The sequence below is a fragment of the Elephantulus edwardii genome, unplaced genomic scaffold, assembly GCF_000299155.1.
Source record: "Elephantulus edwardii isolate Elephantulus edwardi_28Jun2011 unplaced genomic scaffold, EleEdw1.0 scaffold00064, whole genome shotgun sequence".
Classification (NCBI taxonomy): domain Eukaryota; kingdom Metazoa; phylum Chordata; class Mammalia; order Macroscelidea; family Macroscelididae; genus Elephantulus; species Elephantulus edwardii.
Window position 1 is genome coordinate 12408543 of NW_006399814.1, and position 15107 is coordinate 12423649.

Here is a 15107-nt window from a genome sequence, read left to right on the forward strand (position 1 = left end):
TCCCCCCACTGACCAAACTGTGCAGCTCTGCAACTGCATCCTGGCCCATCCTCACCCTTCTGCCCCCAACCCTCACCTCCTTGTACCCCCAATATATTTTTCCCAATAAAAGAAAAAAAATGTTGAACGAGTTCGGCCCTTTTGATTTTCTGACTCTAGCTCCTCGCACATTTCATTGTAATATTTTGTTGTCATTCCGTGCTGCCTTTTGGAATCTTCTGTTCAGCTCTTTAGTATCTTGAATTCTTCCTTGTGCTTTGACTTCTCTATTCTCCAGTGCAATCTTCAGAGTTTCTTCTGACATCCGTTTTGGTCTTTTCTTCCTCTTCTGTCTTTGTGATGACCGTTTGCACTCTTCCTGGATGATACATTTGACATCCTCCCACAGCTCATCTGGGCTTCGCTCATTAGTGTTCAAGGCCTCAAACACGTTCCTGAGATGATTCTGAAATTCAGGTGCGATGAAATCAAAGTCATATTTTTGGCTCCTTTGGATTTGGTTTAAATTTCCAAATAAGCTTGTGAAAATGTTAAAGATCATAATAGTCCGATCTACAATTGCTTATGGAGATAGAGTGCATGACTAGGCAGCTCTTTGTTCATTTGTGCATTGTGTCTCCATGAGTCAGAGGCCACTCAAATGTTACAACAAGCAATATTTAGTTGATGTATATAGATACTACATAATTGGTTTGAGGAAATCCCAACAGACTGATTTGGCTGTATGTTGTGAGGCTTAATGGTCTGCACTGGTGGGAAGTGGGCATGTTTGTGTCTGTACAAGATATATGGCAGGCTCCAGACAGCGAAGAGTCCAAGAGGTGTTTTTTTTTTTAAGTTGAATCCAAAACCATGGTTCCAGCAATGGTGGTTGTAAGGCAAGCTTGGATAGCAACCTCAGAATTCGGAAACCTACAAAGGACTCTAAGTAGGCCAACAGAGCCCAGACCATGTTCCTTGCCACAGACATTAGCCTGGGATAACTGCTCCCTTCTCTCTTATCTCTGTCTTCTCTTGTTACTCACTGCTGTGTTGCTGTGAGTCAGAACTGGCTCAATGGCAGTGAGTTTTGAGGTTTTTGCCCTTTTTAATCACCTCTCTGGTTAGAGCAATTGGTACTTAAGGATTGACAATTACATTTTGACATTTAATGTTATAACAATAAACTTCCAAACTAAAACTTATATATGATAGAAGCAAAAAGAAAATCATTTTGGAGGAATTCTAATCACTCTCATTTGTTTTAAAATAATAGGTTAACTGAAAAAACAAAAAGGAGACATACTTTTTCACAGTCTATTGGACATGTTCTATCTAATGGCAGGCCAGAGGATACAGGTCCCACTCAAGTAAGGCAAGAAGCCTAGTCATTAAAATATACCCTTTTTCTGATAATCATAATGCCCTAAAATATATTAATTTTAAACTATTATCATAAGAGTCCGGAATGAGGGTTGCAGAGTGGAGTATACTTGGAGTGGGGGTGGGGATGTGCGGGGTGGGGGAGGGGATTGTGTACAAATGAAGGAGTTTGTCTTTTGCTTTTCAAGGAGAGGAGCGAACTGGGGGTGGGGGAGGTGGGGAGAAAAGTGCAACAATGAATGAATGGAATTCCAAAATCTCTGTAGATGTCCATTGAAATTAATAATAATAATAATAATAAAAATAATAAAAATACACCCTTTTTCAACATTAGGTTTTCCCTTTCTATTTTGGGCTCTTCAACTCTTTTAAAAACTATTTTCATTTCTATCTTAGTTAGACAGCATGGCTATAATAAATGTAAGTGGGTAACTTTAACAAACAAATTTCTTCTCTCACAGTTTAGGAGTTTAGAAGACCAGATTCAGGATGCTCTACCTGTCAGCTCTGGAGGAAGGTTCTGTCTCTTCAGCTCCTACATCTTGCTTCCTTGGAGATTTCCATGTGTCTTGGCTTCTATCTTACTCCATTTCTTTCTTCTTACTTTTTACTATAAATAGCAAAGGGAAACCACATGCCCTCTTACTTGGAAATCTCATCATCCAACTTCATCATTTAAAGTACCTTCCACTAAGCATTTGAACATAATTCAGACAAATTCTTTGCCACTGCATTTTTAAAAAAGGACCCTTTGTCCATTGCCAGTCATATGTTCATAATTTCCTTTTATTCTTAATTAAATGTATTATTAATAAAATATCATATGTGTTATTAAAATAGTAAAACATTGTCAATGTAATATCATATGTATCCTTTTTTCCATCATTTTTTTAGATGCTTCATTTAATATCTGCTTTTCCAGTAGTATTCTGTGGCTGGTACTGTATTATTCTCTAAGACAATAGAGATTTCACTATTACTCTCTTTACTCCCTTTTGGGCTCTCACCAGAATTGCTTTTTTTTTTTTTTTTACTTTTTTTTACAAACCCTTGTGTCGAGGGCTGACTTTCAATAGATCGCAGCGAGGGAGCTGCTCTGCTACGTACGAAACCCCGACCCAGAAGCAGGTTGTCTACGAATGGTTTAGCACCAGGCTCCCCACGAATGTGCGGTGCGTGACGGACGAAGGGGCGGCCGCCGCGCTCACCAGAATTGCTTTTGACATCTGTAATTCTACCAACAATCTTTTTAAGGGAGGAGCCTAGGACTATTGTTATTTTGTACTGTCAAGTTAACTGTGACTCATAGTGACCTTATTAACAACAAATCTGATTTTGGCTGTGTCCTATGACATCCTCACCATCTCCAAAATACTTGAGTCAATTATTACAGTCAACTGTTAATCCATCTTGTTGAGTGTCTTCCTCTCATACATGAACCTTCTGCCTTTCGATAATGTCCTTCTCCAAAGACTATCCCTTCTTAACAATATGTCCAAAGTATGTGAGATAAAGCTTCACCCTCTTTGCTTCCAAGGAGCATCTTGGTTGCACTTTCTCCAAAACATACTTGTTCATTCTTTTAGCAGTCCATGGGATATTCAGTACTCTTTTCCAACATCACAACTCAAAGGCTCAATTTTTTCATCTTTAGTCATTGTCCAATGTTCAGATGCCAATCAAGCAATTGAAAAGACCATGGCTTGGATCAGGCATGCCTTACTCTTTAAATTACATCCTTGCTCTTCAGCACTTTGGAGAAATCACTGACAGCAGATTTTCTCAATGCAATATATTTTTATTTCTTGACAGCCAACACCAAGTATGTCCATTGTGGATCAAAGTAAGATGAAATTGTTGACAAGTTTAATCTTTTCTCCAAATATTATGATGGTGCCTATTGGCCCAGTGGTGAATATTTCCATTTTCTTGATATTTTATATAGTCCATATTAAAGGCTTCATTCTTTAATCTTCTGCAGCAAGCACTTCATGTCCTCCTCATCTGCATAACACAGGTTATTGATGAGTCTTTCTCCAGTCCTGATGCCACATTCTTCTTCATAATATTTGGCTTCTTTTATTATTTACTTGTGTCACAGACTGCCAAGATAACCAACAGGTCTGTCCTAGATAGCATGAAACCAAGCATCTCCTTGGAGGCAAGGATTTTGAGGCTCCAATTCACATACCTTGGGCATATCGCCAGGTGTTAACAGTCTTTGTAGGACACCATGCTTGGAAGGGTGGAAGGGGACAGTGCAGGAGAAGAAGACCTCAGATGAGATGGATTGACACAGTAAGCAGGGTAATGAGGGTAGGGTGTGTCAGAGACAGTAACATTGGTTCAGGATAAAGCAGGGTTCAGAGCTGTTGTACACAGGGTCACTATGAGTCATGGTCAATAACAACAGCATATAGACTAAACAGGAACGGAGAAAGGACATGGTTCTAATACACCCCTTTCTTGATTTTAAACTTGCAGTGTTTTCTTGCTCTGTTTGGACAAGAGCCTCCTGGTGTAGGTATGCCACTGGTATTTCAGTTATCAGCAGGCTCACCCATGGTGAACAGGTTTTGGCTGAAATTTCAGATTAAGGCAGACTTGAAGAAGAATTGGCCATCCACTTCTGAAACAATAGGCCTTTGAAAACCCTGTGAACAATAGAGGAACGTTGTAGAGAAAGCCCTGAAGATAGAGCCCTCAGATTGGAACACAATAAAAAACGAGGAGGAACAGCTGCAAGCATCCATTTTTAGCCCTGAACCTTGTCCTTTCTCTGAGCCAAACTCACTGTCTCTAACATACTTGACCCCATTGCCACCTTAAAATTCTTCCAGCCTCTACCTGTTACTCAATTCCAAAACTACTTCTGCATTTTAAGTTTCTGCTTGTCCATTCTTGGTATCAAATTTTGTATTAGCTATCTAGTGTTGTTGTAACAAAAGTACTGCAAATGGATGGTTTTACCAAACGAGTTTTCTTTTTAGGAGGCTTAGTCCAAATTTAGAGTTTCGTCTCTTGTCAGCTCTAGAGGAAGGTCCTTGCTTCTTCAGCGTCTGTATCTTGTTCCTTGGAGATCTCTATGGGTCTTAGCATTCATCTTGCCTCATCTTCTTTCCTTCACTTGCTTATTTAATATCCTTTCTATTTTAAGGAAGCTGTGGTGGAAGGTGTACCACTAACCTAAAGACGTCTAGTCTGAATTCTCTCCTGCATTAGGGAAGAGATAAATCTCCTCTCATGCAATTTCCATCCTCTAAAAACTCACTATCAGCTATCAGTTGGTTCCAATTTAATGGCAATGACTTTCAGTTTCAGTGACTTTTATATTTTAACATCTATTAACTCAGAAGACACCCTACACTAATCCTGCTTCATTAATATAACAAAAATAATCTATTCCCAAATGGAATGATAACCCCAGGAATAATAGATAGGATTTGCAACACATATTTTGAAGGTCCTAAGTCCATAACATTTACCCTTTGACCCCCTAAAATGTATGTCCTTCCCACATACAAAACACATTCACTTCATCACAATTCCCACTTTGTTTTCTTCCTAAGATAAAAGAGTCATTATTTCCTTATTTCTTCTACATTTCTACTTATTTTTTTAAATACACAAGAATGTATTGCTTGTGTATTTAATATGAAACTTGGGCAGATTAATATTTCTACTTTTACCGGTGGTTTTTTGCTTCTTAGACAGATTTTTAATATCTTACTTTATACGTTTAATGCAGTTGTTAATTATATTTATACTACTTTGCAATAGGAAAAAAATTGACTAGTACAAATAATCCTCCACTAAATATTTTATATAGGAAATTGGTTTATTCAAAATGCAAATTATTAGTACAGTATAACTCATGACAATTGAAAGCTGAAGACAATAGAAAACCACTTACAAGTGACCAGTTAAGTACATATTAAGGTACTTCCCTTCAGTGGAATACTACACATTGCGTTGTGGAATAGTGTTTATTAACCTAGGAAAGTTTATTATCTGTTGCCAAATGAGAGAGGAAAAAAAAGAGTACCACAACAGATTTCCTAGAAAGCTGAGTTAATAAGTAATATTATTCCATTGGATGTCTCTCATTAAGCATATTATTTTATAATTAGAAAAATAAGGTATTAATAAAACAAATTGCCCAAATAAAAATATAATAGTGTTAAAAAGCAAAAGTTAAGACTATCATTCTCATGATTAATCTATTCTTTTCAGAGCATTAAATATACTGAAAAATTTCCCTTGGAGTTGCATCTGTTGATATGTTTGTTGTTTTTGCATAACCAACCCAAAGCTGATTCTCCAGCAGGTTAATCAAACAAAAGATTGCCCATCCTTCTCCTGCAGAGCAGCTGGTGGATTTGAACCTCACGCCTTTGGGATTTTAACACAGTTTTTCAACACTAGGCCACCACTCTATTCTACATTGTAGGGAGCTCTGTGGTATAGAGGATTGTGCTGCTAACTCAAAGACAGTGCCTCTTGAGCAGTTGAAATTCACCAGTGGCTCAGTGGGAGATAGATGGGCAATATTCTCCCTCGCAATGTACAACCTCTGAAAAACCACTGAAGTGTCAGCTATGAGTCATTTCTAACTTGATGGCAATGAGAGAGAGAGAGCGAGAGAGAGAGAGAGCTCTTCTAATTTCTAGTTATTAAGATAACCTTACGAGATAGAAATTTTTTGTCTCTCTATTCAAATGGCTAGAAATTCTAGAATTGTTGTTCTGTGAATAGTCAACTGTTACTTCAAGCTAACTCTTGTTTATTTGTTTAGAGTCAAATGGAAAAGGGTGTATTTGATGAGAAAATGGGCGAAAGTGACGAAATGGCAAATGGAAACAAAAGGAAGTTGAATTTTTCCAGATCTGACAAAAAAGAATTCCATTTCCCAGAACTTCCTGTCACAGTACAGTCGAAGGAGATAAAAGGAATGGAAGGTACATTTGCTGCATTGCATTATAGATCTCCAGATGGCATCATGATCTGAGCTTTTTTTTGTATTATCATTTACATTCTACAGTGTAATATAGGTCAAATATAGTAAATTGATAAAACAGATATTTTCTGTAAATTGCTTGATGAGATTTCCTCTCTCCTCAACCCACACATTCAAGAAATGGGGAAATGTTAAAAGAGATAATTTTAGAGCAGTTAAAAAGGCTTTGACAAATAAATTTTTTATTAACTCAGTGTTGTTGAGATGTTAGATGGTATTTAAGGATCTTGCTGTTTCCCCATTCTCATATGCCCAGTTGATGGCAGAATCTTTATATATGCTTTAGGCATCCAGAGTTTTAGTACATTAAGTTTTTAACATTGAATTCCTAAAATGAAACTCTTTGTCATGAATAAAGGCACTTGTGTTTCTTTGCAGAACAGTGACACCTTGTGAAAAGTTAATATAATAGCAAGAATATAGTATTTCCATAGATCAAGAGAAATAATGTGTAACCTGCTTAACAGTTATACTTAGAATAAAATAAAATGTCTTCTGTTTGATCCTTGGTAGATAATCGATAAGCATTTCATCTTTAGTACTCATTATTTTTCTTTTCAGTTTCTTTGTAACAAATTGAGAAACTGACTTTAGTGAACACCAGAATTTCTATTTAAAAGGAAAATAAACTTTCAAGGTAAGAATAACATGTAATTCTTCTGTCTATTTTTGCAAAAGCTAAACAGATTAAAGTAATGAAGAGGGAGTTGAAGAAAACCGATTCTTCTAAAATACCAACTTTACTTAATGTGGGTCAAAATAAAGAAAAACAAGAGGTAAAACTTTTGGGTTTTCCCTTTCACTAAGGAATACTATTTAGAGCCCTTAACTTAGTGTGTAAATTAATTTAGTTACTCAGTGTATAAATTAATTAAATTATTGGAAATGTACATTTAAAAATATTCTGTAATCTTTGAAATCCAGAAAGAATGATACCGTTTCCTAGAGTTACCAATTACAAAATGGTTCTAAAAGTTCTGGGTTTTTTTTGCAATAGTGAATGCCACCTTTCATTTGAATGCAGTCTTATTGGACTATATTGTTACACAGAGAAAATATTAGATATATTATGTGCATTGCCAAACACTGGGCCATTAAGTATGCCAGAGGAAGTGAATAGTGATATAAACAAAGAGTTCTGTTAGCTATGAGCACACAAACATGTGTCTTTAGCCTCTTCCATACATCTCTTTCTTTTTCATAGATTCCCTATCTCTTCTATCCACCTGCTGCCATATTTTTATAGATATTTTCCAGTTAGTTATTAAGAACTTTGTTGAAATGTCTCCCATCTCCATCCCTAGAATGATTCCTTAGTTTTGAAGCATTGAACACCAGTAATCAAAGACCAGAAGAGTGTGGCATGATGTCAGGGATATCATTTGCGAATAGAGCAAAAAGTCACTAAAAATACAAAGGAGAAAGAAAAAACCAAAATGAGTGTTAGAAGAGACCCTGAAAATTGCACTAGAGCATGAAAATTCCAAAACAAAGAGAAGAGAAGCTGGAGTAAAAGAGTTAAACAGAAGCTTTTACAAGGTAGCTCAGTAAGAAAAACCAAGCTACTGTAACAGAATGTGCAGAGACCTCGAATTGAAGAATAAAAAGAGAAGAACCCACTCAGGATTTCTCAAGCTGAAAGAACTAAAAAACAAATGCAAACCTTGAGTTGCAATACTTAGGGATGCTGTGGGCAAAATCTTGAATGATCCAGGAAACATCAAAAGAAGATGGAGGAAGTACATAGAATCACTGTACCAAAAAGAATTGGCCAACCCCGAAACATTTCAGGAATTATAATAAGAACAAGAGCCAATGGCAATGAAGAAAGAAGTTCAGGTTGCACTGAAAAAGCATTGGTAAAAAAAATAAGGCCCCAGGAATTGGTGGGATACAACTGACATGTTTCAACTAACAGTTGCAGCTCTTGATGTGCTCTCCAGTCTATGCTAGGAAATTTGGAGGATAGCAGCCTTGCTGATTGACTGGAAAAGATCCATGTTTGTTCCTATTCCTAAGAAAGGTGATTCAACAGAATGTGGAAATTATCAAACAGTATCATTAATATCACATGCAAGCAAAATACTGCTGAAGATAATTTTAAAAACAGCTATAAAAGTATATAGGCAGGAAGCTCTGGTGGCCTAGTGGCAAGAAATTGTGCTGCAGTCGTGAAGGTGTGCCCTTCAAATCCACCAGATGCTCCACTGGAGAAGAAGAGGCAATCTCCTCCTGTGCCAGCCGGATCCAATTCGACGATACACAATAAGGGGGGGGGGGGGGGATTTTTTTTTTTTTTAATGAGTACATAGATAGGAAACTGCCAGATGTTTAAGCTGGATTTAGAAAAGGCCATGGCATCAGGGGTATCATTGCTGATGTTAAATGAATCCTGGCTGAAAGCAAAAAATACCAGAAGAATGTCTTTTTGTGGTTTATTGACTATGCAAAGGCATTTGACTGTGTGGATCATAACAAATTATTGCTGAGAAATTGTTGAGAAGAATGAGGATTCGAAAACACTTAATTGTCCTTATACAAAACTTGTACCTAGATCAAGAGGCTGTTGGATGAACAGAGCAGGAAACACTGCATACTTTAAAATTCGTAAAGATGTGAATCAAGATTGTATCTTTTCTACATACTGCTATATTGAATCTGTATTCTGAGCAAATTATTTATGAAACTGGACTCTATGAAGAAGAATGTGACATCAGGTTTGGAGGAAGGCTCATCAATAATGTCCAATATGCAGATGACACAACTTTGCTTCCTTAAAGTGAGGATGTCTTGAAGCATTTGCTCCAGATGATCAAACAGTTCAACTTCAATATGGGTTGCATCTTAATATCAAGAAAACAAAAATCCTTGCCACTAGACCAGTAGAAACATGGTAGATGGTGAAAAGATTGAGACCGTCAACGACTTCATCTTACTTGGATCCATAATCAATACACTTGTTACCAGCAGTCAGGAGATCAGGAGGTGTATTGTACTGGGGAAGTCTGTAGTCAGTGATCTCTCCAAATTATTGAGGAGTAATGATGTCAGTTTGAGGATTAAGGTGTGCCTGATTCGGGCATGGTTTGTTTTATTTTGTTTTTCAATCACTTGCTACGTATCTGAGAACTGGACAATGAATAGGGATGACAGAAGAATTGATGCCTTTGAACTGTGGTGTTAAAGTACTGAATATCTCATGGACGGCCAAAAGAACAAACAGATGTGTCTTGGAGAAGGCACAGCCAGAGTGCCTTTTGGAGGCAAAGATGATGATTTTACATGTTTTGGGCATGTGGAGAGATTATCCGTTGGAGAGAGACATTATTCTTGGAAAGGTAGAAGGATGGTGAAGGAGAGGATGACCCTCAGCCAGGTGGATTGACCCAGTGACTGCTGCAACAGGCTTGAGTGTGTCAGAGATTGTGAGGATGGCACAGGATAGGACAGGGTTCAGATCTGTTATTCATAGGATCACTGTGCATTGTATTCAACTCGACAGCACCTAAAAACAAGAAATTTCTATGGTGTTGAGATGAAAGGATTATCGAATACTGTTAAATAAATTTCAGCTGTGACATTCAGGGCTATGACTTGACCTTGGACTGTAGCTTATCTCTGAAGCCCAATTTGCGGGGGGGGGGGAAATGCTGTAGAGCAAGAAAACCAATAATGGGTTTTCAGACTGTAAATCACATGAGAAAGGATTTGCTTACTTTGCTTATTTTCCTGCAGTGAAGCACTGATGACGGCACAATTCCTTACTCATTAGGCCAACAGAACTCTTATTTAATTCATGATAAAAAGTAATAAAGTTGTTTTAAACTTGGGGAAATTGTTCCTGTTACAGCATGTTTTGCAGTATATATATATATATATCTGTCCACTTTTGAATGACTAGGGAAGAAAGGTTCCTGAGTTTGGACAGACTAATAAGGTGCAGCATGCATTTATCTCTCTGTCCTATAAGAGCCCCATGCAACTCAAATTATGTTCTAGTGCAGGAAAAAAGGAACTCCTAAGACACTGTAATTTTAAGAGTAAAAAATACTGTAAGAAAACCCTTTTTTCTCATGTGAAATAGAACTCCAGTAAAGATTACCATTTTTAAAAAGTGACCTTGAAACAAATTGTAGTCATTAAGAATAACTTGAAGTCACTGATATATGTTGGGTTTAGTTTCTTTTCCCATTCAAATGCAGTTTCTGACAAGTGACTTAAAACTGTATATAAGGTTAGAACAAGCACTTTCAATAAATTAATGTGAGAATTGAGAAAATTTCCTAAATTTTTCATTTATAGCTCATTATTTTAGAGCATGAAAGAATATGTGTTATTTTTTAAAAAAAACATAAGATAGGGAATAGCAATTTGTTTGTTTTATTATTGGTGTTGTCCTTGACTTAGATTTTTTTAATTATCCAGCAAAATCTAGGCACCTCTCATTCATATAATAGACCTATTAAATATATATTGAAACAGCCTGGCTATGTGACCAAGAAAAATCCCAAATTACTTTCAATGTGTGACTTAGGTAAGAGAAAGGTGGGCTGATAATGGAGAGAAATTCTTTGCTCAATAATCTCCACCTATTTCATGCAATAACCTCTATGTGTGAAATACAAAAACTTACCTGTGGCTGTTTTTCCTTAGCCAGAGATTCACCATTTCTTTAATTAAGGTCCTGTTTCTATTTACTTTTTAGAATACAGGAAATGCACAAACTGAAAGGAAGAAGAACCTACCAGATGTAGAGTAGAAAATGCAGCAGCTGAAAATTCAGTGACTCCCAGAATCACTGTATGGTTTAAAAAAAAATCCTTGATGTTAAATACACAAAAATATTGACCAGAGAATTCTACAGATATATCATAAACCCTGTCTAGTCATGTGTAGATTCACCTAAATTTATTTTTAAATTTATTAACTTTCACTTTATTCTTGTTTTCTTAATTTGAACATTATAAAAACTGCCTGACTGATGCATCTAATAAAACTTCAACTTAAGTCACAGATTCTTTTATAATATATTAAGTCAATAATGTTTGATTAATAGTCACTCTTCATTCTGGTTCACTTTATAACTATAGAAAGAAAGATTTCTAAATGTATAATAAGGCACAATTTCAATTCTGAGAGCACCAAACATTGCTGAGCAAGCAAATGCATTGGTAAAAAGGAAACACTGATTTGAAACATGAAACATTAGCTTTCTGGAGCAACATTTAAACATACCACCAAGATTTAAAAAAATATAGTTTGGGCAAAGCATTGAAGCCAATCTCTCTACTTGAACAGTGTGCCGTCATTTCGTTGTTTATGTCTAACATAATCGTACAATCAAGGTTTTGGAAGCATACTTGTACATTTTTATTCCTGGTTATTCCTGGTTCTCACTAGGCTGATTTCTAATTGTAGGGTGGAGTTGGCCATTGTGAGGGGAAGAATTTGAAGAGGAACAGATTTTTTTCCTGGTAGTGTCTTCTTTCAAATATTTTTTTTTAATTGACAACTCTTCCCTTATTAACATAAAATAGCAATGTCATGTGAGCTGTTAAGACACCCATCCTTCTGCATTAGCAGCATCCAAAGTTTGTTCTGTGTTGCCAGCAAAACACTCACTGTTTTCTTCTTTTCCATCTAAAAAACCCTCTGTTGATTGTGATGTTTGATTTGGAATTATAAAAATCATCTCCTGTCTCCCTGCTTCTTTACTTGCCATGGTGGTGACACAGCCTGTCAAATGACACACCCTGGTCTTCCACTTATTTCTGTTCTCTGATAGGCACACATAAAAGGATCTGAGTGGTGCAGTTTCCTCTAGGGCACTAGATGAAAAGAGGATTCTTTGAATCTAACCACAGAAGAAAAATCTGATTATCTCCTTCCAAAAGATGAAAGCCAGGAAAAAGCCATGGAGCACAGTTCTACGCTCCAGGATGTAGGGATGCTGTGAGTCTACATTGCTTCCTCCCCCCACCCCAACCCCGCCCCACCCCAGTTGTAAGACACAGACTTCAGAAGTCAATTCCTTCCTTTAATGAGTGGTCTTCCTGAAGTGAAATATAGCTGACCCATTTTTTTAAAAATTCACTCATTGCCTGGTTAAAAACTATACATTATGTGGTTAAAAAGATAATCTATTATTCAGCAAAAATAATTTACAATAAGTATAAAATTAAAAAATAATATCTTTTTCAAATATTGATGAAAGTATTTTATCGTTTTCAAAAATTGTAGCGTTCCCTCTCTGTCATGATTTTATTTGATGCTGTTGTCCATTTTTAGGTGCTGTCGAGTCTAGCATGACTCATAGCAACCCTATAAACAAAAGATCTGAATCCTGTTCTATCCTGCGTCATCCTCACACTTCCTGACACACAAGAGCCCATTGCAGCAGTCACTGTATCAATCTACTTGGTTGAGAGTCTTCCTCTCCTTCACTGTGCCTCCTCCACCCTTCCCAGTATCATATCCTTCACCAAGAAATAGCACCTCCTAGCAACATATACAAAATATGTGAGGCAAAACCTCATCATTCTTGCCTCCAAAGATTACTCCAGCTGCACCCTCTCCAAGACAAAATTTCTTGTTCTCTTGGCCATCTGTGGGATGTTCAGTGTTCTTCTCCAACACCACAACTCAAAGGCATCAATTTGTCTATTCGTTTCCTGTCATCCTTGTCCAGGTCTCGGATACATAGCTAGTAATCAGAAATACCATGCCTGAATCGCATGCACCTTAGTCCTCAAACTGACATCACTACTCCTCAATAATTTGAAAAGGTCCCTAACTGCAGATTTTCCCAGTGCAATGTGTCTCCTTATTTCCTGAGTGCTTATAGCAAGGGTGTTAACTGTGGATCCAAGCAAGATGAAGCCATTGACAGTTTCAATCTCCTCTCCACCCATCATGACACTACTTATTGGTCCATTGGTAAGAATCTACATTTTCCTGACATTGAGGTGCACTATTCTAGCCATTTTTTAATGTTCTTCAGCAGTATTTTGCTTGCATGTGATATTAATAATATTGTTTTATAATTTTCCCATTCAGTTGGATCATCTTTCTTGGGAATGGGAACAAATATGGACCTCTTCCAGTCCAGTCTGTTGGCCAGACAGCCATCCTCCAAATTTCCTGGCATAGACTAGTGAGTGCATCCAATCCTGCATCTGTTAATTGAAACAAGTCAATTGGTATCTCATCGATTCCTGGGGCCTTATTTTTTGCCAATTCCTTCAATGCAGCTTCTACTACTTCCTTCATTACCATTTGCTCCTGTTCATATGGTATTTCCTGAAATTTTTCCGTGTCAATCAGTTCTTTCTGGTACAGTGACTTTGTGTAGTCCCTCTATCTTCTTTTGATGCTTTCTGGGTCATTCAATATTTTGCCCATAGCATCTTTCAATATTGTGACACGAGGCTTAAATTTGTTTTTCAGTTCTTTCAGCTTGAGAAATGCAGAATGAGTTTTTCCTTTTTATTCTTCAATTCCAGCACTCTGCACATTCCATTATAATACTTGGCCTTGTCCTCTCAAGCTGCCCTTTGAAGTCATCTGTTCAGCTCTTTCACTTCGACATGTTTTCCTTTTGTTTTGGCTTCTAGATGCTCCAGTACAATCTTTAGAGTCTCTTCTGAAATCCATTTTGATTTTTTCCCTTTTTCCTTTGTTTTTGTAATGACATTTTGCTTTTTTCCATGGGTTTATTTGATAGTGTAATTTATGTGTACAGTTTTTCTATTCATAAAATAAGTAATGTACAGCTTAGAAGAGGTTGTAAAACCATGTGGCCAATGTGGGATGCAAGGGCCTTTGACCTCCATGACCTCCACAAGAAGAGAATCCCTGTCAATATTAACAACAGCACTAAACTTATTCCTATGAGGTTGGACATGCTTTCACACTTCTGCTCCTTCTTCTACCCATTCTAACACCAACCATCCCTCCCACAGCTCTTGCTACTCCTTTACTAGGTTTACCAATCCATTGCAATAGCCACATCCAATCACAGACTGTAAGTGATATTATTAAGGGTTTATTAAGGAAGTTACAGGTTACAATTCAGATTAAAAACACTCAGGGTACAATTCTTTGGTCAGGACATCTTCTCAGGCATTGTTTTTACAGATGGTCTCCCTCTGATCTTTATTTAGCCTTGTGGCTCTGGAATCTGCCTCTTAGCTGTGGGCCAGTGTTACAAATCTCTTTTGCTTTTGCCAGTTACATGTCTTTCCCTTTTCTTCACCCTCTGCCAGCAAGCATAGGCAATGGTCCTGGGCTCTGGTTCTGTGAATTGACAGTCCTAGTTCAGTTCTGTCTTACATCGGTCTCTGATTCACTGCCACCTATCCTGCTGCCAGTGCTTTAGGTTCTCTGCTATCTCTGCTACTATCAGTACAACTGCATCTCAGCCACAGCATTGTTTCATTTTATTCAGGAATCTCTGGACAAAAGGAAGTCCTACAGTGTCTCCTTCCTTCTTGATAGTAGCAACATTCCCATTTTCTGCGTTTGAACTTGCTCAATTTAAGCCTGGTGGTGTGACAAAACTGACCAATGCCCTCCTTAGTAGTTTACTTACTTTATTTGCTTGTTCCAAACTTAAAGATGTCTTTTACTGTATTTGCATCATTATTAGAAAGCTAGCCAATCTCCTTGATGGGGTAAAATACATCCAACATTTGTAGAGACATATTTGTTCATAAGGTAGCTATGAATC

The 15107-nt window shown here is 37.2% G+C and overlaps 1 protein-coding gene across 1 annotated transcript in view; it reads left to right on the forward strand.

Annotated features, from left to right (window-relative positions):
- The window catches only part of CDKL3 (cyclin-dependent kinase-like 3), an 80885-nt gene extending 69747 nt beyond the window's left edge, over window positions 1-11138 (forward strand). Inside the window, exons 9-12 of the mRNA XM_006888064.1 lie at window positions 1256-1349; window positions 6158-6320; window positions 7058-7155; window positions 11085-11138. Coding sequence (XP_006888126.1) covers window positions 1256-1349; window positions 6158-6320; window positions 7058-7155; window positions 11085-11138 — 409 coding nt within the window. The remainder of the gene's footprint in view (window positions 1-1255; window positions 1350-6157; window positions 6321-7057; window positions 7156-11084) is intronic.
- The last annotated feature ends 3969 nt before the right edge of the window (window positions 11139-15107 follow it).